General features: G+C 45.9%; 1 protein-coding gene across 14 annotated transcripts in view; it reads left to right on the top strand.

Annotated features, from left to right (window-relative positions):
• LOC133490626 (netrin receptor UNC5D-like) overlaps positions 1-27031 on the top strand; it is a 168343-nt gene that overhangs the window by 22383 nt on the left and 118929 nt on the right. For 2 of the 14 annotated variants that reach the window (XM_061800926.1, XM_061800927.1), the window contains exon 1: positions 18269-18796. The exons of 3 other annotated variants lie outside the window; for them this stretch is intronic. Coding sequence is in view for 1 of the 11 variants with exons in the window: in XM_061800914.1 (XP_061656898.1) it covers positions 20400-20619 (220 nt within the window). In the remaining 10 variants the exon portion in view is untranslated. Of the gene's footprint in view, positions 1-18268; positions 18797-18881; positions 19210-19352; positions 19461-20399; positions 20620-27031 lie in introns of those variants that run through there. 9 more of the 14 variants (XM_061800916.1, XM_061800919.1, XM_061800917.1 and 6 more) reach the window with 9 other exon arrangements.

The raw sequence follows: 27031 nt of genomic DNA, 5'->3' as shown, positions 1-27031 counted from the left end.
CGTTCTGCCTCCGATTTGTCCTCGACGTTTACAAAAGCAAGCGCGGGAGCTTAGTGGGAGACTTTCAATCACTTAAAACTCGGGTGGCGCGGCGCATCAGCGTTGGCCTGACAGTTCTGAGGACCCGTGTTCAATGCTGGCCCCGCCTGTGTGGAGTTTGCATGTCTCCCCCCCCCCCCCCCACGTGCCTGCGTCGGTTTTCTCCGGGTGGGCACTCCGGTTTCATCCCAAATCCCAAAAACATGCAACATTAATTGGACACCCTAAATTGCCCGTAGGTGTGATCGTGAGTGCGACTGTTTGTCTCTGTGCCAAGCGATTGGCTGGCAACCAGTTCAAGGTGCACCCCGCCTCCTGCCCGTTGACAACTGGGATAGGCTCTGGCACTCCCTGCGACCCTCGTGAGGATAAGCAGCGAAGAAAATAGATGGATAGATAGATTAGATGGATAGATGGACTTAAGACTCAAAGTGGTCCTTAATGTTTAAAAGCACACGCACACTCGGTCGATTAGAGATTCAAAATGGACTTTGCTGATTAAAAATGAAACATGTTAAGTTGACTAAAGACTGATCTTCATCTTCAGCGCAAAATCTGTGCTGATCTTAAATCCAAACTGATGCAACTCCACTATAGAGATCCGATAATCATTTTAGTGGTTTAAAAACGTGAATTTCACCAATAATGTGGGCGAGTTCCAGTGTACCTGATGAAAAGCGCGATTGACGAGTATATTCGTCGTTGGCACTGAACGGTTGGATTCCAGTTGACGAATTCAAATGTCAAGAGCAGTTAGACTCATTTGTCTTCTGTAATTAATGATTATTTTTTTTTTTTGAGTAGGTCATTCATAGTTATTGCCTTTGAATTTGCACATGTACAAAAAGACATACAGTATGTTACACTGTCATGGTCTTCAGTGAGCTGTCTGTTTTTTTTTTGTTTTTGTTTTTTTTTTCCATTCCCGGAAGGCCCCAGATGCAGGGGCGCGGAGTGGTCCCGAAAGCATCCCGCAATTCCAGGGCAGCGATAATGTGTCAGATAAACATAATGGCGTTTGGAGGTGTGAAGTTTTGCCCCTCTTTTTTTTTTGAAAAGGACGACGGCGCCGCCTCTCGTCTCGCGCCTCCGTTGCTTATTTTCCGAGCCGAGACGTGGTGGGGAATTTCAACGACGCTCCTTATTCACCGACGAGTTCTTTTAAGTGCTCGAGCGAGAGTGCGACCCGCATTCTCGACGAGCCGAGACCACCCGGCCGGAGCGCACGCGCACGGCCAGATAAGAAGACAATAGATATGCCTCGTTTCCTCGCCGGTCGCGTTGTTTGCATGTGAATGCGCGGCCGGAGCTTATGAAGCGAAATATTTGCGCCATTTCGCTCCGTGTGACGCGCGCGTGCAAATCTCGAGTTTTCCCTGCGAGGTTTTCAACCTTTTTTTTTTTTTTCAAAAATATGATGGGCGAAGTCGACATCGGCCTGACAGCGACGGCCTTTGGGACGACGTTGACGACCCCGTAATACGAAATAGACGAGAAAGGAGAATTTTGAATTTGGGGTTGGGGTCCTGTTTAAAAAAAAAAAAAAAAAGTAGCTGACAAATAAAATTAAAAATAGCTAAATCTTTCTATAAAATGTGGGGAAAGTTCAAAGGAAAAGTGAAAATATGACAGCTAAAATAAAAAGACAGAGCTAAAATAAATGTAAAAATAGAATTAAAATGTAAAAGAAGTTGCAAGAAAAATAAAGAAAATAGTTCACAATAAAAAGGGCATTAAAAAACTGTCAGAATAAAAAGTGAAAACTGAATAACATTTGTAAAGACAATAATTAAAACGGGAAAACAGAAATTGCAGGAATGACTTAAATTAGCTGTGAGGAACTGGAATTGGAGAAATAATACAAATGAAAGAACGTGGAGTAAAAATGAAAAATAAAATGGAAAAAGGAAGTAAATTAAAACAAACCGAGCTGAAATAAAAAGTGAAAACTACAAAAAAAAAACGTAAAAAGAAATTGGCTGAAAATGGAAAGCTCAAATTCAAAAGGAAGGTTTAAATTTTTTTTTAAATAACTTAAATTAACTGTGAGGAACTAGAAATTGAAAAACAAGACAGATGAAAGAACATGGAGTTAAAAGGAAAAATAAAATGGAGAAAAGGGAGTGCATTGAAAGAAACAGAGCTGAAATAAAAAGTGAAATATAAAAAAAATGGCAAAAAGAAATTGGCTGAAAATAGAAAGCTCAAATTTAAATGAAAAATGGTTTAATTTTTTTTTAAAAAATAACTTAGATTAGCTGTGATGAACTAGAAATTGGAAAACAAGACAAATGAAAGAACATGGAGTTAAAATGAAAAATAAAATGGAAAAATTAAGTAAATTAAAACAAACGGAGCTGAAATAAAAAGTGAAAGCCAAAACTAAAAAAAAGAGCAAAAAGAATATAGAAACTGAAATTCAGAAATGTTTAATATTTTTTCAAACATGAGAAATTTGTTAAAATAATGGAAATAGTAAGTACTTCAGTAGTTACTAACTAGTTACTAATCAGTAGTAAGTAGTTAGATACAGTATTAGAAATCAAATTAAATATATCCCCCCCCCATCCCTTATGACCTCCCTCTGGCATTTCAACCATCCTTCTATTAATTCATCAATCCGTCACCTCCAATCCTTCCGTCGTCTAATCGATCAGTCGGGCGTCCGTTCATCTCCACTTCCAACTGTAACGCGAGTTTCCGTTCGTCCCCGATCATCCATCCCATTTTCTGAGCCATTTATCCTCACAAGGGTCATGGGAGTAAATCCCAGCTGTCTTCGGGCAAGAGGGCGGCCGCGCCCTGAATTGGTCGCCGGCCAATCGCAGCGCACATGGAGACAAACGACCAATCGCGCTCACAATCACACCTACGAGCAATTGCGAGTCTTCAGTTCATGCGTGTTTTTGGGGGGGAAAAAAAACAATCATGCAGCTGCAGGGAGAGCGTGCAAACTTCACACAGGCGTACCGGCCGGGATTTGAACCCGAGTCCTCAGAACTGTAAAGGCAGACGTTCTAATCAGTCGAGCGCAGTGCCGCCCCGATAATCCGCCCTCACCTCCCATTCCCTTTCCCTTTAACAAATCTTCCAACCGTGCCCCGATCAATCTTTCAATCCCCAACACGAGCCTTGATCATTCCCAGCCGCCATCTCTCCCTCCGCTGTCGATTAATCCACTCATCACACCTTCTAACAATCCCTCCCTCCATCCCTCCATCCATCCAATCATCATCCCATTCAATGTGTCCATCCGGCCGTCGCGGATCTTCCAGCCTTCATCCCCGCCCGCCCGTCCGTCCGCCCGCCACAGATTACGCTTCTTCGGTCGAGCCCCGACCCCTCGCCCGCATTTTCTGCTTTCCCCGAGTCAAGTCGGCTTTCGTCCCGCGCCTCCGCCGCTCCGATCGGCCCGCGGGGCCGCGTCCGTTCGCGTATTGATTTGAATTAGCCGCAAAGAAAAAGAAGCCGGGGGTGCGTAGGAAGACCAGAAAGAATGCAATCTTATTCCCATTAGCGGGCGGCCCGCGCGCACTACTCTTTATTCAACGTTAATTACTGTTCATTTCACACTCTGGCTCGTTTTCATGGCGGCGTGTCGCGACCCCCCCCCCCCCAACTCCCCCACGACATTCTTTGCATTAAACACCGCAGGAAGTATCAGCCAGCCCGCCAGGGATGAATCAAGCGCGTTTGCCGGGCGACTTGTATCGCGAGAAAGCGTCTGAAGCGAGATGGGCGAGGTGGAGGTTAATGCGGCGTCTGCTTTGCGCATAAATCGAGCCCCAAAGAGAGGAGGAGAGCCCCCCCCCCACCCCAAAAAAAAAAAAAGACGACGGTGTCGTTAAGAAGTATCCAGGCGTACGTAAACGATGAACCCTCTGTTGATCCTTGCGGGCTGTTTTCACGGCTGTCGCATCCGCTGAGTATTTTGCCTCCTTCACGCGCGCGACGCAAGGCGGACTCTCGGCCCGGAGGGAACTGGACAAACTGTGTACAGTACGAAGGGGGCGTGGGGGGGGGGGGGGCGCTTGACACCGTCATCCATCCATTTTCCTCGCCGCTTATCCTGAACTGGTCGCCAGCCAATCGCAGGGCACATAGAGACAAACAGCCGCAGTCACAATCACACCTATGGGCAATTTAAGAGTGTCCAATTTTGGGATGTGGCAAGAAACCGCAGTGCCCGGAGGAAACCCACACAGGTAGGTCCGGGGTTGAACCCGGGACCTCAGAACCGTGACGTCAATGCTTTACCGGCTGAACCATCGTGACACAGTCATTTCAATCTTAAACCCTAAACCTCACCTGAGACCAGTACCTCACCCAGTCCTGTAACCCTGATTTGAAAACTACCCCTACTCAGACTGAAACCCAGACCTAAAACCCGAACTAGAAACACTAGGAAAAGCTCAAAGCCCTACTTTGAAACCATAATCCATATATAAAAACCCAAATCCAATATGGAAAGTAACCATATCGAGAAACCCTGACCCTTGCTTAAAGCCCGAGTGAGAAAACCGTAACGTTGTTGAAACCCTACTTTGAATCCTTGACCTAGTCTTGACACCACAAGTTAAAACTCGAACCCAGTCTTGAAAGCCTAAATGGAAACGAAATCATCCACTTTTGAAGCAATTGAAATGGATTTTAAACCCTAACCTAGGCTTGAAACCTCCAACTTTGAGACCATACCTCTTGCCTGAAACCCTTGTTGAAAACTCTCGCCCTAGCTTGAAATGCTAACTTGAAAAGCTAACCCACTGTTGACGCGTCATGGACTGCGACTTCCACGTTTGAAACGTCGACCCGGGTTTGAATCACTCATCTGGTCTTGAAGCTCTAATTTGAAACCATATCCATCCTTTGTCAGTTTGGAATCCCGATCTGAAAACCTGAACCCAGACCTGAAACTGTAATTCCAAACCCTGACGCCATCGAGAAACGCCGACGGCGTTTGGGGAAATCAGTTGTGCTTAATTGGACTTGCGCTTTTAGTCTTTGGGAAACAAACCCGAATGACAGGGCCGTATTTATATCAAAATAAATATTTGCGAAAAAGCAGAAATGTTTGCTCCGTCGACAACGTGGCGGGTCAGGCAAAGTCCAAGTAAACATTTGCGCTCGGCGCGGAGGCAGCAGCCATTGTTGAAAATGGACTTTTTATATAACAAATGGATGCATTTGTAACCATTTCTTGACTTTGTGTTCTGTAACTGGAATCATTTGTTATTTTTGTTTTACGCCCCCCCCCCCTACCCTCCCCATTTATACGTGATTTTTCTTCCCACAAAAATTACAAGCAATTCTCTCCCCGCGTCGCTCTCGCTCCCCGCGTTGACTCTCGCCGGCTGGCGGCGACCGGTGTCACGAGTCATTAGAAACGCGTGACCTTCCCCCGGGAGAAGGTGGCGGCTAAGCAGTGATAAAGTAGGCTCGGCCCACTCCGGAGAGCCGGGCGACGGCGCTATAATAGGCGCAGCTCGAGTCCACGGGGCCGACTAATGGCGCTGAACCTGCACGTGCCATTAGCCTCGGGATAGAGACCGGGCGGACGGGGGACGAATTGTGCGTTCGGCGTTAGCGACGCGCTGAATGCGAGGGCAAAAAGTAGCGGCAGTGATTATGATCCATGATGGGAACTTTAAATGTCTTCTCTAGGATGCGTCTTGAGTTTGTCACCGCTGTACTTCTTTTGGCGTGACAGCACGTCTCGGTATTAGGAACGCCTGCGTTCGGGCGTGACAAATGGTCCCGTGCAGTCGAGTTATTTGGGTTTACGGTCGGATGGTGAATACCGTAATTTTCGGCCTACGGGCCGCGACTTTTTTCACACGCTTTCAACCCTGCGGCTTATGCGGTGATGCGGCGAATTTGTGCATTTTTTTTCGGGGGCGAATCCCCCCCCACCCCCCCCCCCCCCAAACATTCCCGGGAGAATACGCCGGTGAAACAAAGCAGTTTACCGTTCGCGTCAAGCTGTCAATCAAAAACCCGGCCCCGCTGTCTTTGCAGAGGCAAAATTGTGTTCAGCCGGTAATAATCAATAAAGTTGAATTCGCGGTTCCGAGGTGCTGCAATATTCATCGGCGATTGGGGCGTGCGTCAAAGCAGACACCTTGTTGTTGCAACAGCGACTCCCCCCCACCTCGCCCCCCCCCAAAGGACATACGGCGCTTCATTGTTCAAGCAGCTCATTCATATTGATTCCAGCATTAGGGCAACAAAAGCCGCGGAGATGATAGACCGCGGCGCTCGGCCTCGCGGTCGAGCCGTCCGAGGCGACCGTTGAGGTGTTTTTTTTTTGTTTGTTTTTTTTTTTGTGCGCTGCGTTGCATCATGGGTCGCGGTTTCCTTTAACCTCCGGCAGCTTGCGGCCAGATGGAGATGAATACATCTGGGGAATTTATATATAAAATATGTGAGGATCCTGAAAGTTATTTTTCGTGTGTGGATGCATACATTGGTACCGTACCTTGACATACAAGTTTTTCATTCCACGAGGAACATATCTCAAATCAATTTTCCGATGAAATGAATGCCGTTATTCCATTCCAGTACCCGCCACGTAAAAAATGAATGACAAATATTTTGTTATTGATCAGGACATCTTGTAAAAACATGGAGTAATAGCATAAATGCCTTCGGTACGTGCTCCCTGCTGCTGTTTTTCTGTTCATATGTGGACTAATGTCAATTGATCTGGATCTGTTTGTTCCGAATGTCTTACCGGGGCGGCACCGGCTGCCGGAGACAAATTCCTGGTGTTTTGCTCCATACCCGGCCGTTAAATCTGATTCTGATTCTGAAGAATTAAACAGTTTGCGCGTCGCGAGTTAATGTTTACTGCTCCTGCTTATTTTGGCCACCGGGAGGCAGTAAAATACCGACTAACGAAGAAGAATCAGCAGTATTCTCAATGACACTGCAATCTGCAAAATATTGTTTTGTCTATGCAGAGGATGAAAAATATATATATTCCTGTGAGTATTTCATTTCTCTACATGTTGCTCCGGTGTGTTTAAATAGCTGTTCAAGGGATTATTTCACCGCATTTATCAATGCTAATCGTTCGCACGTCAATGGGATTTCCCATTAGGTGTTAGCATTAAGCTAGCGAGGACGTCCATAAGGAAGAGTTGTTTGTTTTAAATGTTATCCTCTTGGTTTTATCTTTGGTTATACAGTAAATTTCAACTGGAATTAGCGTTGAACTGATTTTTTTTTAAATATTGTTCAGTAAACTGGTGCTTATTGTGAAATAAGATAAATTGAGTTCAGCGCCACACACTATACGGCGCTCAAGTTTGCACTCACCAGTCAAAGCAAAAAAAAAATACTAAAAATTTAAACGGTAAAACTGGTTTCAAGGCCACGTTTCTTGATGACAGCGTTATATATATAATGTGACATCGTTCTAAATAGTGTAGCTTGTAAGGTAGCAACAGACAGTTAATGAAGTAGTTTTATCTGATTGAGTTTGTGCTAATTTTATAATTAATACAAACCACCCGAGCTTGTTCAGGCCGCGCGAGAGCTTGCTTGTTTCGAGGCCGATGAAGCGATAAGGCTGAGCGGCAGGAGGTCTTACTCTGCAGGAAAATACGAACGGCGCGGAGAAAAGCCGCTTAGTCGGGCGCCGACGAGGGTCGGCCGATGCTTTGCAACCCGTTTCATCAGCTCCCTCGACCTCCGGCCCCACCCCCTCCAGTCGTTGCGCCCGTACGCCGTTGACCCCGCGGCCCGCCGTCATTCAGACCAGCACCTTTTTGTTCCGCGGACAAGCTTGGTCTTCGGTTGTGCGGCCGGGGCTTTCCCCGTTCAGGCTGCAACGGCCAATTTTTTCCTGACGAGATCACGCCGGCATGTTTTATGCTCTTTCGTGTCGTGTGTGTAATTCTGTCGATATTTAATTCAGTAAGAAAACATCACCAAGCAACGCTAGGGCGATTTCTTATCAATATGAAAACGTAAATCACTTTTTTTGTGTGCGGCCGGTCCGGTACGAGCTTGTTCTAGTGAACAAAAAGCGAACAAAATAACAAAAAAAATCTCATTTAAAACCCAAACGCTCATATCAAACCATCATTTCAAACCATATCATATGATATTATATTAAAACCCTACCCATGGAGACAACTGCTGCTTTAAAACTGTAACACCGCCTTTAAAGAAAAAAAAAAATCAAAACAAGCATTTTTTGTTTGTTTGTTTTTGCCGCATAAGTGTAAAAATAAGTTTGACCACTTTCAAGGGTTACCTAAGCTTTTCCGCCGCGTGACTATTTTTAGCCGCGAAGATCGGAAGTAAAAGTTTAGTAAAGCGCGTTTGCGCTGCGGGCTTTTGTCGCGGAAAGCGCCCGTAAAGGCCGTTCGAGCCGAGAGGCGGGTCGCCGGCCCAAGCAACACCTCTGATGTTACACCTTGTCGGTTCCGACCTCGTTAGCGTACGACAAAGGCGAGCGGCCGTTCCGCGGGAAGCCCGGCGGACCTCCGTGAGTCACCCGCTTCACTTGGCTTCCTTCCTCCCGTGACGCAATTACCCGGATTTGACCCGCTTGTGCTCGCGGGCGATCCGCGGCTGACTTTCGGGCGAGCGACGCGGGACACGCCCCGGGACTCATCGCCGATAAATCGCCCGTCGCACAAATGGGCGATCGAACGTTACGTCGTTTATAAGGACCTGTTAGGGCGTGGGTGTCAAACTCAAGGCCCGGGAACCAAATCCGGCCCACCGTGCTCCTTTTATGTGGCCCGCAAAAGCAAATCACGTGAAATTCTACGGTTCTAGCGAAAAATTGTATCAAAATTTGTCATATTTAATACAAGTAAATAATAACCTTGACATATTGCTACTTTTTACAATAATTTGAAAAATTTCAAGAACAGCTGTGCATTTTTTTTCCAACCATGACGCTATTTATTGCCGGTATATCCCGTCTTATTCAGGATTTTCAATGCAGTTGTAACGCAATAATTTTTTAGCGTTAGCGGGTGGTGCCGGTCCCTACCCGGTGAATTGTAGGGGTTCACTGCACATGTAATCCTACAATGCGGCGTTTACACGTTTATATGGTTTCACAGTCGTAGCGGCGTACTGGGGGAAACCGTAATTGTGATATGGATTTGGCAGAAAAATAATTGGCTTTTTTTGCGAGGGGAAGTAACCCGGTAACAGTTGCTAGCCAATCAGATAGCACACAGGAAAGCTCTGCCACACACTTTCACACCTATGGACAATTTTGTCTTCAATGAACCTAAATTGAGAGTAGCTTGAAACCCTGGTCTTCATTTTGAAATCCGAACTTCAAACCCTAAACCTGGCTTCAAACCTGAAGCATTCGATTTTATGTCCGAATGCGGTCTTGAAACTCTGGCCCTGTCTTTTCAGCACAACCCCTCATTTAAAACCCTACCGATGGTTTCAAACTCTGCTTTGAAATCAAAATGTCACTTTGGGTCTTCCTTGCTTAGTTGTCGTCTTTCGTCTGTTGCTAGGCAGATCTCGCGGGGCTCAATCGGGAAATCAGATGAAGCGAATTCATCACAATGCGGCAGATTGTTTCACGTTTTTTATGACCGTCGCCATCAATTTCGCCCGTGTAACCAGATCCTCCACGCAGCTGCTGCCAGACCGTCTCGTTATCCGTCCACCTCGGCACAACCCGAGCGGCGACCGCGATGGACGCCCGGAAAACTGACATCTTTTATTATTAATTATTAGCATAATGTGTGGACGCCAAGCCTCCAAGCGAACCGTGACTCGTCCTTTGTGAAGTAGAAAATCGCTTGACATACAGCAAAAAAAAAAAAACTTGGGATTCTAATCTATGATGAAACCTTAATTTGAAATCCTAATTTACTTGAAATCCTACTTGAAACTTAATTTGGAAACCCCCACTTTGAAACCTTGACTTCAAACCCTAACCCAGGCTAAAAACTGTATTTGAAACCCTCATTTAAAACCATAATTGTGACCTGAAACCCCTTTGCAACCTCAGCCCGGTCTTGAAACCTTGGATCTGCAAACTTGACTCGAAACCCTAACCCAGGCTTGATACTCAAATTCAAAACCCTTGAAACCAAGGCCCAAACTAGAAACCCTAACTTTAAACCTTAACCCAACCTTAAAAAGCCTATTTGTAACCCTTATCCAATCTTGAAACTCCATATTTGAAACCTTGTCTTGAAACCTTGGATCTCCAAACCTGACTTGAAATCCTAACCCAGGCGTGATACTCAATGTAAAACCCTTGAAACCAAACCCAGACCTGGAACCCTAATTTGTAACCCTTGTCCAATCTTGAAACTCCATATTTGAAACCTTGGATCTGCAAACTTGACTTGAAACCCTGAACCCAGGCTTGATACTCAAATTTCAAACCTTGAAACCAATGCCCAAACTAGAAACCCTCACTTTAAACCTCAATCCAGCCTTAAAAACCCTCTTTTAAAACCAAACCCAGACCTAGAACCCTAATTTGTAACCCTTATCCAATGTTGAAACTCCATATTTGAAACCTTGTCTTGAAACCTTGGATCTGCAAACTTGACTTGAAACCCTAACCCAGGCATGATACTCAAATTTAAAACCCTTGAAACCAAGCCCCAAACTAGAAACCCTAACTTTAAACCTTAACCCAGCCTTAAAAACCGTAATTTAAAACCAAACCCAGACCTGGAACCCTAATTTGTAACCCTTGTCCAATCTTGAAACTCCATATTTGAAACCTTGGATCTGCAAACTTGACTTGAAACCCTTAACCCAGCCTTGATACTCAAATTTCAAACCTTGAAACCAATGCCCAAACGAGAAACCCTCACTTTAAACCTCAATCCAGCCTTAAAAACCCTCTTTTAAAACCAAACCCGGACCTCGAACCCTAATTTGTAACCCTTATCCAATGTTGAAACTCCATATTTGAAACCTTGTCTTGAAACCTTGGATCTGCAAACTTGACTTGAAACCCTAACCCAGGCATGATACTCAAATTTAAAACCCTTGAAACCAAGCCCCAAACTAGAAACCCTAACTTTAAACCTTAACCCAGCCTTAAAAACCGTAATTTAAAACCAAACCCAGACCTGGAACCCTAATTTGTAACCCTAATCCAATCTTGAAACTCTACTTTGAAACTGTAATCTGATTTGAAACCCAAAATCCAGACTTAAAACCATATTTTCTTTTAACCCTAATCATTACTTGAAACAGAAACCAGGTTTGACACCTTTAACCCTAGCTAGTATAAAACTTTGACCCCGAGTCGAAACCCTAACGGGGACTTAAAACTCCGACTTGCTGAATAAATGTTTCTGTACATAATTTGACCATTTGAGACCTCTCGCAAACAAAGTTGTAATCCTCAAGTTGTTTTTCGACGTTCGACTGGAAAACGCCGCCGTCCCACTTTTTCTCCCGTCCGATTGGTCGCCCGTGTTCGGGGAGCAGCGGTTTGGCGTCCACTTCAGTGCCAGTCTATTAATAAACGGCCAGGGCCGGGCGCTCGGCGCGGCTTTGCGCCTGATCGCATCGCCAAATAGAAAAAAAATTCCCAGACGTGCGCGCTAAGCCTCGCAAACGCCCGCGTCGCTACGCTGCTAAGCCGCGATAATAATATTCATATTAATGGTGTGGGAAGTCAACAGCCGGTCGTCACGCCGGAACATCTTGGCCCCGCAGCTTTGAAGTATAAGAGCGCGTGAATACATTCGGTATTTTTAGCTATCACAGTAATAATGTCTTGACTTTGGGATTTGCAGTTTATTTTGAATATCGCATCTTCTCCTCCTTGTTGTCAGTTGTTTGTTTGTTTGGTTTTTTTTTTTAGGTGGCGACTTGTTGCTAGGCAGAATTGATCAGGGCTTGATGCTCACAGCTCGAACGTCCAATGAGAAAATTGGAACATGTGGGACACGGCCATTTTGGAACCTCGACCCTGCCTCGAAACCCTAATTTGGGAGTAAAAGTCTGGGTCGAAACCCGACCCAGCCCAAACTCTCTCTTAAAACCGTCTCGGAAACCTTAACAGTGGTTTGAAATCACAATTTGGATCCAAAGTCTTGCTTGAAACCCTACTTTTAAATTCAGACCCTGTTTGACACCCTAATTTGAAAAGCAAACTGTTTGATTCTTGAAACCCTAATTTGGAGGTAAAAGTCTGAGTTGAAACCCGACCCAGCCCAAACTCTCTCTTAAAACCCTTTAAGACCTTCTCGGAAACCTTAGCATTGGTTTGAAATCATAATTTGGAGCCAAAGTCTTGCTTGAAGCCTAACTTTTAAATTCAGACCCTGTTTGACACCCTAATTTGAAAAGCAAACCGTCTGATTCTTGAAACCTTAATTTGAAATCAAAGCCAGACTCGATGCGCGGCTGTACCTGGAAACCCGGACTCCCCACCTTGAAACCCTAATTTGAAAATGAAAGCCCATTATAACAGATGAAAGGTCAAGTGTCATGAAATGGATAATTTTTGGTATATTATTAATGAAAACCCCGCAGCCAATATGGTCCCATGTGTTTTTTCACCACAAAACATGATTTTGACGTGTGCAGCTTTTTGTAACTCCCGCCATGAAAATCCTCTCCAGGGATTTGTCACGACCCATCGGAACGGAGGTAGGACCCAAATGCAGGTGGACACGGGAGACGCATTGGTAATTCGGGAAAAACGTTTATTATTCAATGGTCGGCGATCGGGCAGGCAGTCAGGTGCAACTGTGTTGTCGTGCGCAACTTTCATTTAAAATAAAACCCACTGAACATCATGTCGTCGTCTTGGAGTCCTGCATTTGTGGTCCGCCCATGCACCTGAGCTTAAAATCTTGAAAACGAGCTCGAAAACACATCTAAAACCCCAAACCCTGGGCCGGATTTTAAGAATCAACGCTGGCTCTAAAGCCTACTTTTGAACGACGAGAAGTCAAACATAGTTGGGGAACGTAAAACGTGCTTCGCCTTGTGGCTTCCTCCGAGTCCAAAAAACCGCACCGTGATGAAGGTGATGCATGCGTCCGAATTTTCATCATTTTGCTCTTCCTCGTCATTTAAAAAGAAGCTTTATAGTCATAATGAACACGTCGTGCTCATTTATTACACCGCTTAATTAATGATTCACAACTGAGGCGGAATCCCGACTTTTAAACCCTAAAGCTGGCGTGAGACCCGATTTTAAAACTCCATCCTTGGGTCTGGAGCCAAATTTTGAAACCGTAGAATAGACTTGAAACCTGGCACGTGCACAGAGAATTTGGGCCGGAGGGTGCTCGAGCAAAAGAATCCGTCAAATTTAGAATTGGGGTGATGGTTTTGTTCACACAATCAACACAAGTCATTTGACAAATATAGTGAAGGGAGGCTACAGTGGACAAGGTTCATAGTACATAATCTAAAGAATCATGAAAATTATGTTCATTTACTTTTGCAATTGGGCGACTGCTAAGAGAAGGTGAGTGAGCCACGAATCCAGCGCCCATTTTTTTCTTTCATGTCCCGAATTTTCCTTCATAACTAGAGACAATATTTTTCTGAGGAGCCGTTTCGTAACCTGATTTTTTTTTTTGTCACTAGAGACGTTCGTAAGTAGAGGCACCACCGCATTAACAGTTTTTCCCAGGACTCAAATAAATGCTAATTTCGTACTACTTTGTGTAAAATTCATAACAGAGACTTTTTATTTTATATTATTGATGTCAGGAGCAAGGCTGGACCACGGCCAAAGAGAGCGGCTTCATCTCTGACACCTGTCGCAGGTCACCGCTGCGTCACATGAGGCAGGTTTTCTCACTGGTTTCTGCCACTTCGTTGAGTATGCTTTCCCGCATCCAGGTTCACTGCGCCGTTATAGTCCAGTCACGCTTTCGGTTACGCTCTTCAGTTGACTCATAATTATCGGACATTGTTTCTTGTGGTTCGGATCCCGCCTTCTCGGCCTGTGTTGCCGCGCGCAACTTTCGAACATCATGTCCTCGTCTCGGAGTCCTGCATTTGTGGTCCGCCCATGCACCTTAGCTTAAAATCTAAAAAAAAAACTAGCTTGAAAACACATCTAAAACCCCAAACTTTGGGATTTTAATCATCAACGCTGGCTCTAAAGCCTACTTTTATACGACAAGGAGTCAAACACAGTTGGGGAACATTAAACGTGCTTCGCCTCGTGGCTTCCTCCGAGTCCCAAAAACAAAAAAAAAAACCCAGCGTCGTGATGAAGGTGATGCACGCATCACCTCACTTCGGGCCCGTTTATCATCAACTTCGGCTTCTCCCTTTAGGACATTTAATAGGCGGCTGGCCGACGTTGAGCGTAAAAAAAAAAAAAAAAAAAAAGTCCCCGTGAACGCCGCGGCTAAACGAATTAACGACATCACATCATGTCAGCACCTGAGCTCGGGGGGGAGGAAAAGGAAATAAGGGCGGCTAAGCAGGGCGAGTCCATTAGCGACAATTCAGTCGGCCTGAATTGAAATCCGTGATTAACGTGCGCGCTGATGACCGCGAGGATATTACATTAGGGGCACGGCGCGAATGCCAAAAACCGGCGCCGATCAGACGTCGCCCGTGATGGGGCCACGCTGCCGCGGTTCCCGCCTCCCCGCGCTCCTTGAAATTCATCAGCACGTTTTATTTTTTCGTTTTTCTTTTTCTCCCTCTCTCGATTTAATCAGACCAATTCAGGCGCGGTTTTAATGTGGATCGGTGCAGCGCCGTGGAACGGATGCGGCGGGGGAGGGAGGGGACCGGCTCGCCTGCACTGCTGGGGTAAAAAAAAAAAAAAAAACATAAAAGATAGATATGGATTCGCAAGCGGACGGTTTGCTATGATGAGCTGAACTGGCGCGCAGGAAGTGGGGGGGGGGGAATTCAAAACCTCAGCAAAATATTTGCGGCTCGGAAGCACATACCTCGGGTCAAAGATGACATTTGGCCGTGTTCAAAAGGCCGGCGCTTCGGTCAATTTTTATGATTTTTTTTTTTTAAACTGCGTGGCAGACTCAACTCAATTTTTTCTAGGACGGGTCCCATGCCATGAGGATTTTTGTTCTATATTATTTGCGCTTTCATCAAGGTTGGAATATTATTTTGGATGTGATGTTTTTCAAGTGGGTTTTTTTTTCATTTGTTTTCCCCCCTGACAGATGAGACGAACACAATTATTGTTAATATTCCATATGTAAATAAGCTTTGCACTAATTGGCTGGGCATTTACCTTAATTTCATGTATTATGTCTGACATTAGCATGCATACTGAACATGTATAGCGGACTCCCGCATCCTCGTGGATTCACTAATTTGCAGATTTAATATGAACCGATTTGTATTCATTTTAATGATTCGAGCGTCTCTTGTTGAGTTACGAACTTGATCGTGTAACGAATTAAACTCGCATCTCGAGGTGCCACTTTGAGTCGACCGAGTTCGTTAAATGAACTACAACAGGGGTGCCCAGACTTTTTTTTTACCCCGAGGGCTACTTTTCAAACAGCCAGACTCTCGCGAGCTACTGACGACGGGGGAGTTGTCGGGGGAGATGATGATGCTCCCGAACCGTTTTAAGGTTTATGTTATGTGACCTCTTTAGCAATGCATGTTGAAAACTGAATCTTGCTCCCAACCAGTTTTAACGTTAATGTTATGAGGTCTCCAGAATTAGCTTTTGTGCACTGTATTGTCCGTGCTTTCGTCCTGGCTGTGCCAAGGTGGAATTTGAAAATTATACACCATCTCATCCTGGACTTTCTACTTCGGCTTCAGACCAGACCTTTCCCGCTCGGGAAAAGAGAAAATCCCGTCCAGTTTCGCCACTTTTTCTTCGCTAGTTGGGGCAGTTAGCTAAAGAGGTTAGCTGGTCGAGGTGAGTTAGTCGAACTAGCTTGTTAGTTGTTTTGGTTAATTGAATGTGTTCGGCAAAACGTTTAAAGAAGTTGTAGTGTGTCGGTTGAGCGAACATGTTCGTGGAATAAGTTGGTCATTTGCAAAAATAACGTTCATAGCTAAGGCTCGGTCGCCGAGCGAGTATCCTGGTAGATGGCCACGTAGGGCCGCAATGCTGAAAAATGAGCACGTAGCCGCTCATCACGGAGGCGAGCGAAAAGTCGTCGTTGGCGGCGGTGCCAGAAGAGACGGATGAGAGAGAGATTTGCAGAGGCAATAGGCGGCGCCCCGTCGCTGACGGATGCCCGCGCTCGCCCGCCTTTTTACAAAAAAAAAAAAAAAACGCTCCTCCGCCTCGCGTCCCCTTCCTCCCGGCCGCGATTGTTCCATCGGGCGGCTTAAAAGCGCTTTTGCCGCGCACGCGCGGAAGCGAAAAGGTCGTAGGCCGCCGGCCGGTACCCTGATGAGAAAGTGAGGGGAAAAAAAACAAAGCGATTGGAAAAGTCAACATTTACATTCCTCTACCTTTTTCGTCACGCCCGGGCAAACATTTCCAGCGCTCCACGCGGCAGCCGGGTGGGGAAAAGGGCTTAGCATCGCCGTACCTGAGCAGGAACGGTTCGGGATGGGAGATCACTGAGAGTTGAGTGCCTGAATGGTTTTGCCTAAAATTGTTAGTTGTGTTCGATGACAAAGTTATCGATGTGAAATTTGATGATACGTAAAGCGTTGGCCTCGCAGTTCTGAAGTCCCGGGTTCAATCCCGGACCTGCCCGGGTGAGGTTTGCGCGTTCTCCCCGTGCCTGCGTGGGTTTTTCCTCCGGGTGGGCACATCCCAAAAAACACGTGACATTGATTGGACACTCTAAATTGCCCATAGGTGTGATTGTGAGCGCAGCTGTTTGTCTCCATGTGGCCTGCGATTGGCTGGCGACCAGTTCAGGGTGTACCCCGCCTCTTGTCCGATGAACAGCTGGGATAGGCTCCGGCACTCCCCTCGTGAGGATAAGCGGTTAAGAAAATGGATGGACGCTATTAAGCTATTTTGCATTCACACTGGTGGCGATTCCTCACCAGCAAACTGGAGGTGGCCATTTTTCATAAGCATTGTCCGCAATTTTGTCTTATTCGAAAATGTGCAGCGTCGGAGAGTACGAGATTATCTGATTTTATTAGAAAATATGTGCAATTGTATACACGACCAGGAAAAAAATGTGTGGTTAAATTAAGAGTTGTTCTTGGAAATTTTCACGATTACAATTCTCGTCGCACTCGGAAATTAGCCGCAACATTATGATTTTTTTTGGTCCCATATTGCCCTCCGATTGGGTGGCCACAAGTTCAGGGTGTACCCCGCCTCCTGCCCGTTGACAGCTGGGATATGCTCCGGCGCTCCCCGCGACCCTCGTGAGGATAAGCGGTGAAGAAAATGGATGGATGGATGTGTTAGTCGACGACCGAATGAATAGTTAAGTGAATTCACCAGTTCTTGAGTGACCTGTTCGGTGAAATATGGTTTTTGGGTTTCTTGAGTTATGGTTAATTTAATGGCGTGAGTTGGTTGGATTTGCAGTACTACGAAAGAACTCGAGTTTTGGTGCAGGATTGGATTTTCACATGGTTGTTTTTAGTCTGGTTGCATTAATTTTTGTATGTTTGGTATGAGCTGATTTTAGCCTGGGTGGTTAGTGGAAGTTACATAGAGCCTTTGAGCTCAAACCATTTTTAAAGGTAATATTATAAGACACGTTTTAAATTGTATTAAAGTGTTTTGGGATCAGTTTGCGTGGGGGTTATACCAAAAAAAAAAAAAAAAAAAGAATTTCAATTTCTCGCTGCTTTTTTCACCGTAACTATTTACATCTCATTAACATTTATGAGGCCCGCCCCGGTTTATTCCCCTCCCCCGCTGTGCCCCCGGCTCCACAAGTTGCAAATAGAAGCGGCGGGAGTTCTGGTAGTTACGGCGGAATCCCGGCGGACGCGAACGCATCCATCAGGCGTTTGACTCCCGCCGAGATAGCGGCGTGACGGATGGATCTAATGGCTTGATTTAAGCCCGCGCTCGCCCGCCGAATAAGTGAGCCGGCGCCGCAAATAACTCCACGTGACGCGGCGCGCTCTTCTTCCCGTTCGCCGTCGACATCATCCATCACGTCGCTCCCCGATTGGACGGCTCATGCCCTCCCCTCCGCCTCTGACTTCCCGTGCACGCGTTATTATTTCATATTAAGACCGGGTCTTGACACGTACGGGCGCAAAAGCCATTTGTTCTCGGGCGCTCTTATTATGCTGACAGATGAAACCGCGCTAGCGAGCTTGCGTGCGCACGCACTAGCGTGCTAACAAGCCGCCTCCTTATCAATCCCGCTTCCAACAAGCTGCCACGTCGTCGACTGAGCGCCACCGCTAACCTCTGTCGACTCGCCCGCTTTTCGTCACCCGCTGATTTAAGAAGCCACGTTAGCCTTAGCTAGACTCGGGCGTCTTCCGCAGATGGCCTGGACGATAATTTTTTTGTCATATTCCATTAGTTGAGTGAATGTTAGATGAGTTAATTGAGTGTTTTGTTGAGTAAGAGGAGTGAAGAAGTTAAGCTAGTGTTATGGTGTGATGTTGTGCACTATAATAGGCGTGGAAGCGCACTCTTGTTTTGAAAGGCAGCACGGGCGCTGGCATTTTTTTCCCCCGTTCTTTTCAACGCTATTACTGAGATAAGGAATCGGGTGTTTAAAAATGTTCACGGTAAAGGGGAAAAAATGCAATTGAAGTGTTTGTGGGAGATCCGAGAAACACAGGAAGTAGGCCGCGTGTTTTATTTTGAAGCCACATTTATCGGGCGGCTAGACGAGATCACTTCCTCTTGTGTTTGACTCCAGCGTGCAAGGTGGGCATTTTGGTCTCCTCCACATATTTTCATTGCTTTGTTGTAAAAAGTGGATATAGATTAGTTTAAAATATCTGCCAAGGGCGTGTAGTTACTGTAGTACTTTGGTTGGTTAGTTGAGTTAGTGAGGAAAATAGTTGGAAAAGTTCCTTACTGGTAATTCAATAAGATAAATGAGACGGTTGAAAGGGGGCAGTTACATCACTTAATTGATGAACTTGGTTATTTCGTCGAAACTAACACGCTGGTTGCCGTTTGGCTTCCTTCGGTACGAGCTCCCCGGTACCGTTTACATTTGTACAGTTTTTCGGTCGTCTCGGGACTCAAGTACACAAGAAATGACACGTGAACCATCAGAGTGTCTTCTCTGAACTTTTTTAATTTTTTCGACGACTCTCTTACAACTTTGATTTGTAAGTAATGGTTCCTGAATGTTTGTGTTTGTTGTTTAGCTTTTAGTTTTATGGCCTTTTTTTTTTTTTTTTTTTTAAATTCCCTTTTCATGTTTTTGTCTTGCCTGATTGGTTTTTGTTTCCACCTGTTCTCATCAAACCAGTCCCCTCGTCTCGACCAATCGGTTCCCTCCGCCCACTCGTGTGTATTCCAGGTGTGACTCGTCTCGTCAATTTCTTCATAGTTTCATAATTCAATGTGAGTTAGCAATGTAAGTCATATCTCCCGTGTCATGTTTTTTTTGTTTATTTTTTTTGTTTTTGTTTCTTCTTTACTTTGAATTGAAGCTTTTGGACTTTAAGGGCGGCACGGTGGAGCAGCTGGTAAAGCGTTGGCCTCGCAGTTCTGACGTCCCGGGTTCGAGCCCGGACCCTCCCCGTGTGGAGTTTGCATCTTTTCCCCGTGCCGTCCCCCCCAAAACATGCGACATTAGTTGGACACTTTAAATTGCCCGTAGGTGTGATTGTGAGTGCGGCTGTTTGTCTCCATGTGCCCTGCGATTGGCTGGCGACCAGTTCAGGCTTGTCCCCCGCCTCCTTCCCGTTGACAGCTGAGATAGGCTCCGGCACTCCCCGCGACCCTCGTGAGGATAAGCGGTTAAGAAAATGGATGGATGCTATTAAGCTATTTTGCATTCACACTGGTGGCGATTCCTCACCAGCAAACTGGAGGTGGCCATTTTTCATAAGCATTGTCCGCAATTTTGTCTTATTCGAAAATGTGCAGTGTCGGAGAGTACGAGATTATCTGATTTTATTAGAAAATATGTGCAATTGTATACACGACCAGGAAAAAATGTGTGGTTAAATTAAGAGTTGTTCTTGGAAATTTTCACGATTACAATTCTAATCGCGCTCGAAAATTAGCCGCAACATTATGACTTTTTTTATGATTCGTGAGGATAAGCGGCAAGATTTATTTATTTATTTATTTTGCACTACCCCTTTCTCTGCATTTGGGTCCGCTACTTCTTGCCTCTACTTTTGATCATTCCACATTTCCATTTTAAGGGTAACAAAAAAGAATAAAACTCGGTTAGCATATTGCATAAAGCGCCTGATTAACGGCATCTGTCATTTTGTTGACCAATCTTGAAATTTGTGGGCTCTTGTTTGTCTCCACCCCCCCCCCCACCCCCAACCCGTAACTGATTCCCGTCCCCCCCCCCCTCGCCGAACCTCTCGGCTCGTCGCTTGAAGAGAAAGCGCCGCGCTGATTGTCGGCGACAGGCGACTGCTCCGCTTTGGACGGCAGCCAATCCTCGCCCCGTCTGCACCGTCCGTCTCTTCTTCTTCTTCTTCCCGACTCAAGGTCGCTGCGGAAAAGGGCGAAAGTGCCGCCCGTCACCACCGCGGGTGCGATTCACGCCGGTAGGCAAGCAAAAATGATTTAACACAATGCTGTACTCACCTTTTAGTCAGGGTAACAATTTTTTTTTTCAAGTTAGTCAGCAGAAAGAACATCCCTATTACGATACATCTTACCCACCTTCTGATACTTTGCACAAAATGTCAAAAATGCTCGACACTTTCACACATTCTGCTCGTTTTTACACTTTCACCACCTGAAAGTAGGAAATTTATGATTCGATTTTCAACACCCACAGTGCATGTCAATCACGCAGAACATCAATTCGGGTAAATTGCCGCGAATTCCCCGCTTTAATAGGCGGCGTGAAAGGGGCCGTGTTGCATGCATGCATGCGACGTGGCGCGCGGCTAATTAACGAACAGTTAATGAGGCCTTCGGAGACGGACCAAGAGCCGAGCGCGCGAGCGACGGAGCGCGCGGCCGCCGGCCCGACGTGACATTTCGGCGGGCGCGAAAAGGTTCCCGTCCCCGCGCTTTCGATCACGTTCGGCGTTTTTGTTTTGCAAAGCGGCGAGACGGGAGATTTGAGCGCGAATGAAACAAACGCATAATTGGTCTCCGCGGACCCGATACTCCGTCTGAACTTTGCGACGGGAGATCTTCCTGCCTTTTTAAGATCTACTCAGCCGGAGGCGCTGCTGGTAGACAGCCCAGTTTGATATATGTAACAACCCCTTACGACACACGCACAGTCCTCGCATGCATTGGCGTTTTGTCCTCAAATGCATTCAACGCTGCCAGGAACGCTTGAGATTTTCCACCCAAATCTGTTGACAAATACAATAAAGCTTACGCTTGTTTTCAAAGAGGCGGAGATCCCGCAAAGTTTTGCAACATCACTGAATGCAGCAGGAACAATTATTAATACATTACCTGCATCTGATTTTTTTTTTTTTTATTTTTTTTTTTTTCCTGGATATTAGTGATAATTTTTCCTCACTAATATTACAACAGAATTATGTAGCAATAAGCACAAGCTAGGAGAAAAGCGTGCGTAAACGGCAAGAGAACGTCCAGAGGATAAGGTGAAAAGTTTACTGCAAAGCAGAACTGGCTTACCCAACTGCACATCTCCGGTAAGGTAAACGTTTCAAGCTAATTTAAGCCGCTAGTTAGCTCGAATCGAAATCCCTCCACTGGTGGTCGGGGAGAGACGAAGCTGCTCGTGCATTTTCTATTGCTTTATTGGACAAATGGTTAAAAAAAAAAAATACCTCAACTGAGCTCGCACAGAGGCAGTTAACAAAGTAGTTAACGGGTTAGAGCAACCCGCTAACCTGAGCCAACGCTACACTAATTCGTAGATTGTAAAAAATTGAGAATAGTGAACCCAAGTGGATGGAAGTAATACTTAATAATACATCGCATGCATATTTTGTGCAAAAATCTTTAAAATATAAATCAGTACGAAAATGCAACACATTTATGCTTAATGCCATTGGCGGGCTAATGAAAATTTGCATATTCTTTTCCTTTCGGCTTGTCCCGTTAGGGATCGCCACAGTGTGTCATCTTTTTCCCCATCCAAGCCCATCTTCCTCTCCATGTCCTCCCTCATCACATCCATCCACCTTTTCTTCGGTCTTCCTCTCGCACTCTCTTCCTTGGCAGCTCCATCCTCGTCACCCTCCTCCCAATTTCCTCACGCTCTCGCCTCTGAACGTGTCCAAACCATCCAAGTCTGGACTCTCTAACCTCGTCTCCAAAACGTCCAACTTTGTCTGTCCCTCTAAGGATCTCGTTTCTTATCCTACCCAACCTGCTCACGCCGAGCTAGAACCTCGGCGTCTTCAGTTCTGCTTCCTGTCGTTTCTCCAGAGCCGCCGTCTCTGAAATGAAAATTTGCATATATGTTGTGGTGATTGCAAACCTGCAAACGACTTCTTCTTCAACACAAACGGAGCAGTGACTCGTACAAACAGATCATAAAATTAATCTCACAGGCGTATCTTCTCTGCTTTGTGGGAACGACATTTATTGTTATGAGGCGGGGGGGGGGGGGGACCTCAAGTCTTGCCTATCACGGTGCGGCACAACCGATGCGTAAACACCCGTTAAAAAAAAAAAAACATTACTCGTGTGATACAAGTGCGATCCGGCCGTCATCGTGCCCTATGATACTGCATCAGAAGCTGAGAAATTTGCGAGCCGACTTAGCATTCCGCGCTTGTACCTTTCACGCCGAACATCCGCGGAACCGGCGGTCCGATTCGTTTACGGCCGAGCGCGCCTGAATCTGAACTCGGTTTCCCGGGAGGGCGACACGCGAGCCGGTGGTTTGTGTGTTGTTGTTTTTTTTTTTTGTTTGTTTTTTCTTGGGGGGGGGGGGGGCTTGTGTGCAGCGGGCCAGCGCCCCTTAAAGGCCGCTTCCGTCTGTCACTTGTGTTTTATACTTGACCCGCGCCATTAAACTTACATCTGCAGGCTGTTTTCCGCCGCGCGCGCCGAACATACAAACAAGCATGTAGTCGTTCCTATTCGGCGTCTTCCCTCGCACGTGCCTCTCTGCTCCCTCTTCAGTTCCCGAGACCGCAATCCAGGGCTGCGTCACGAGACCCCCGATTGGCAATGCCGATTAAACCCCCCCCCCCCCCCCCCACTCCACTCCACCCACCCTTCTGCCCGAAGCGGCACCCCTGCCAATCGGCACAGACGCTCTCATTCTCTCTGCACCTTTACGTGAATGTCAGAAGCTTCAGGGCAAGATTAGTGGAGAGGTTTCAGGAGGGATTCCAGTAAGTCAATTTTGGCATTTCATTTCCATAAAGTGGGAGGAGCGCCTCTCCGCGCGCTCCCCGGGAAAATGCCCGTGAGCCGACGGCGGCGGCAAGAACACAAAGCCCTGCGATGGGACTGATTTTTGTATACATGGGATAATATCCGAGAAATAAAATGTCCATGTATAGACTTAAAACCCCGGGAACTGGGACTGAATAAGAGCAGTACTGCGCGTGAATGATAAATAAGATATACTTGGATGTGCGCAGTGCAGTGTTGCATGTTGCGATAAAACCTCTGCAAGGCTTTGTGAATAAAGTCTCAACACGTACAAAAGTGAACCTGAATAGGAGCAAGGATAGTCGGGAGGGATTGTAATCTCATCAAAAAACTGTACTAAACAGTGTATAATAAATCCAGTCTATTAAAAAAAAATGTCTTAATTGCAGCAAAACGATTCAGCAATGTTATTTTTGCCGTGTAAACTGTACGTTCAGCAATAAGCCATTTATTAGCTCTTGCCGGTGTGTAATAGAAACCATAAAGAAGTGCAAATAGTCAGCAGTGTTGTTAGTGGAGATGAAACAATGCGTGTAGCATTGACTAATTTATATCTATGTAGTCTACAATAGATAAGATATGTTAGGGATGGGCGAATACTGATACCAGGTTTTGGGATCAGGCCAAGGTATCGGGTGCTCGTGAAGGGGGGGGGGCATTATGACATCAACTAAGTGCCAATCGCTAGTAATCGGTGCTACACTGTGGCGGTTTGACGCATAAAGTCATCATGCGCATCAGAAAGAAAGCTCGGTTTCTGTTGTCACAAGTCCATCCATCCATCCATTATCTAGTGTTTTTCCAGGTCAGGTCACGGGGGAAGTAGCTTCAGCAGGGATACCCAGACTTCCCTTTCCCCAGCCGCTTCTTCCAGCTCTTCCGGAGGGATCCCGAGGCGTTCCCAAGCCAGCCGAGAGACAGTCTCTCCAGCATGTCCTGGGTGGTCCTCGGGGGAAGTAGCTTCACCAGGGATACCCAGACTTCCCTTTCCCCAGCCACTTCTTCCAAGCCCTTCAGGAGGGATCCCGAGGCGTTCCCAAGTCAACCGAGAGACATCGTCTCTCCAGCGTCCCCTGGGTCGTCTTCGTGGTCTATTTCTTGTGGGAGATGCCCACAACACCTCACATGGGAGGCGTCCCGGAGGCATCCGGATCAGATGCCCCAGCCACCTCATCCGTCTCCTCTCAATGCGGAGGAGTAGCGGCTCGACACTGAGCCCCTACCAGATGGATCCCAAGGTGTTCCCAAGCCAGCCGAGAGACATAGTCTGTCCAGCGTGTCCCGGGTCGTCCTCGGGGTCTCTTTCTGGTGGGACATGCCCGGAACACCTCACCAGGGAGCCGTCCAGGAGGCATCTGAATCAGATGCCCCGGCCACCTCATCTGGCTCCTCTCAATGCGGAGGAGCAGCGGCTCGATACTGAGCCCCTCCCTGATGACCTTGTTCTCTCAGTCACAATCCACAGCTCATGCCCGTAGGTGATGGTAGCAACGTAGATCGACTGGTAAATTGAGCGCTTCGCCTTTCAACTTAGCTCCCTCTTTACCACAACGGACCGACACAAAGTCCGCATCGCTGCAGACGCTGCACCGATCCGTCCGTCGATCTCCCGCTCTGTTCTTCCCTCACTCGTGAACAAGACCCCAAGATAGTTTGAACTCCTCCACTTGGGGAAGGATCCCCCGACCTGGAGACGGCACGCCACCCCTTTCCGACTGAGGACCATAGTCTCGGATTTGGAGGTGCTGATTCAAACCGGACACCCTGAAATTCTGTCCATTAAAAAAAATTATGAACATTTTTGTATTAACTGAAATTTGATGTATCGAAAGTACTCGAGGTGAATAATTGGACTGGTTCTAGTATCGAACATCCCTACTGTATAAGCAGGACTGAATGCAGATAGCAAGAATGTTCGGCAGCGTTGTACGTCTCCCTCCATCATAGCAAACTTGGCGCGTATCAAATTCACGTTTTTGTTTGTTTTTTGTTTTTTTTTTTAAAAACAAAACACCACTTTGAAAATGTAAATATGGCTTGTCAAAAGAAGTCGCTCGAGACAAGAAGTCAGGACAAGTCTTTTCAGTTTCAGCAACTCCCGAGTTCTAAAATTGTCCATTTAAGTCTGAATCCAGTCCAGCACCTCCGCCATTGCGCTCCCCAGGTGTTCGTTGTGTCACAAAAAGACCCCCACGGTGACTTCATCCCGCTTTGTCCTCGAGCGCGCCAGCGAGAGAATTCCCGACAACAAAAAGCGTTGGCGGAGAGCGACTCCCGAGGGTCCGATTTGCTCAGCGGACCCCGGCGATGTCACTGGCGTGCTGTCTGAGGATTGAGCCCGGATAGCTGATGCACCCCCCCCCCCACCCCCCAACACGTGTGCACTGTTGATCCATTTCCACACACAAAGAACATTACTACGACCTTGAGCACAACCACTGGTCATTTATGCTGTTTTTATTTAAAAAAAAAAAAAATCATTTAAAAAGCATGTAGCCTCAAAGAGGCGCAGCTGGACTGGTTTTGTCTGTTCCTATCGATAATCGCGCATTGCCATTGCGAAGACAAGTTATATAAAATCACTTGAAAGCGACGAAGTTTTTGGTAAATATTAATTATTTATTTATTTTCAAAGCTTCCTGCAAGCGCTTTCAAAATGGGACATTTCACGCGGAGAAAACATATCTTAAGCCAAGAATGTAGTCGCTTCCTACGGCAATGCAATATTTTGCCGCAAAAATATATTTTTTTCTCCACAAATGGCTCCATTAGGCTATGAAAATTTCATATAGCCTGGGGGGGGGGGGGGAGCCACCAAAAAGCTTCATCTTTCAACTTTTGAAGGTTATAGTTTGCCTTGAAAAGTTTCAAGTGTTCACAAAAAGCTAATAAAAGACAATATTTTGCCTCTAATTTCCCCGTCATATATTTGGGCACAAAAGAGAAAAAACTTCTTGCTATTAAAACGCAATTTGTTCTCAAAAGGCGACATGAAGCCCTGAAAATGTTGAATTTAGTAAATCTACATATTTTAACCTACAAAGTTCTTTTTCACAAACACTAGTTGAAGAAGCTGTTTTGCATTTTGAAGTGCGCTATCATGCCACAAAAAAATTATCTGGCGTTGTTATATTTCGCCATTATACCGATGACTGTAATTTCTTGTGTGTAATGGAGATTTTTTTTTTTTCATCAAAAATGTCAAAAGTCAAAGGTGCGCATTATACATAGATGTAGGGAGGGATGGAAAATAACTAGCATATTGTAAATTTAAGTTGGCATCTACAGATTATGAAAAGATGTAAACTTTCATTCTAATATGACACTGTCACCTCGAGGTTATGAAAAAGGTGGAGTCTACACTTTCACGGCAATATGTCAGTGGTACGTATGACTGCATTTGTATACAGTTGTGATCATCAGTTTAGATGCCCAAGCAGAATATGATTTTTTTTTTTTTGTTTTTTGAAATATGACTGAATAACAACCATCAATAATGTCTGTATGGTTATGTTTTTTTGTTTGATGGTAACGCTTATCGGAAATTCTTGCCAGTTTAATTTGAACCCCATTTAAAATAAACTTAAAATATAGAAAATACTTTGTTGCTCATGTGGCTAGAATCAAAATCAT

This window comes from Syngnathoides biaculeatus, chromosome 17 (genome assembly GCF_019802595.1).
Source record: "Syngnathoides biaculeatus isolate LvHL_M chromosome 17, ASM1980259v1, whole genome shotgun sequence".
NCBI classification, from domain to species: domain Eukaryota; kingdom Metazoa; phylum Chordata; class Actinopteri; order Syngnathiformes; family Syngnathidae; genus Syngnathoides; species Syngnathoides biaculeatus.
The sequence above is the reverse complement of the archived record's forward strand: the minus strand, read 5'-3'. Positions and strand labels throughout refer to the sequence as shown.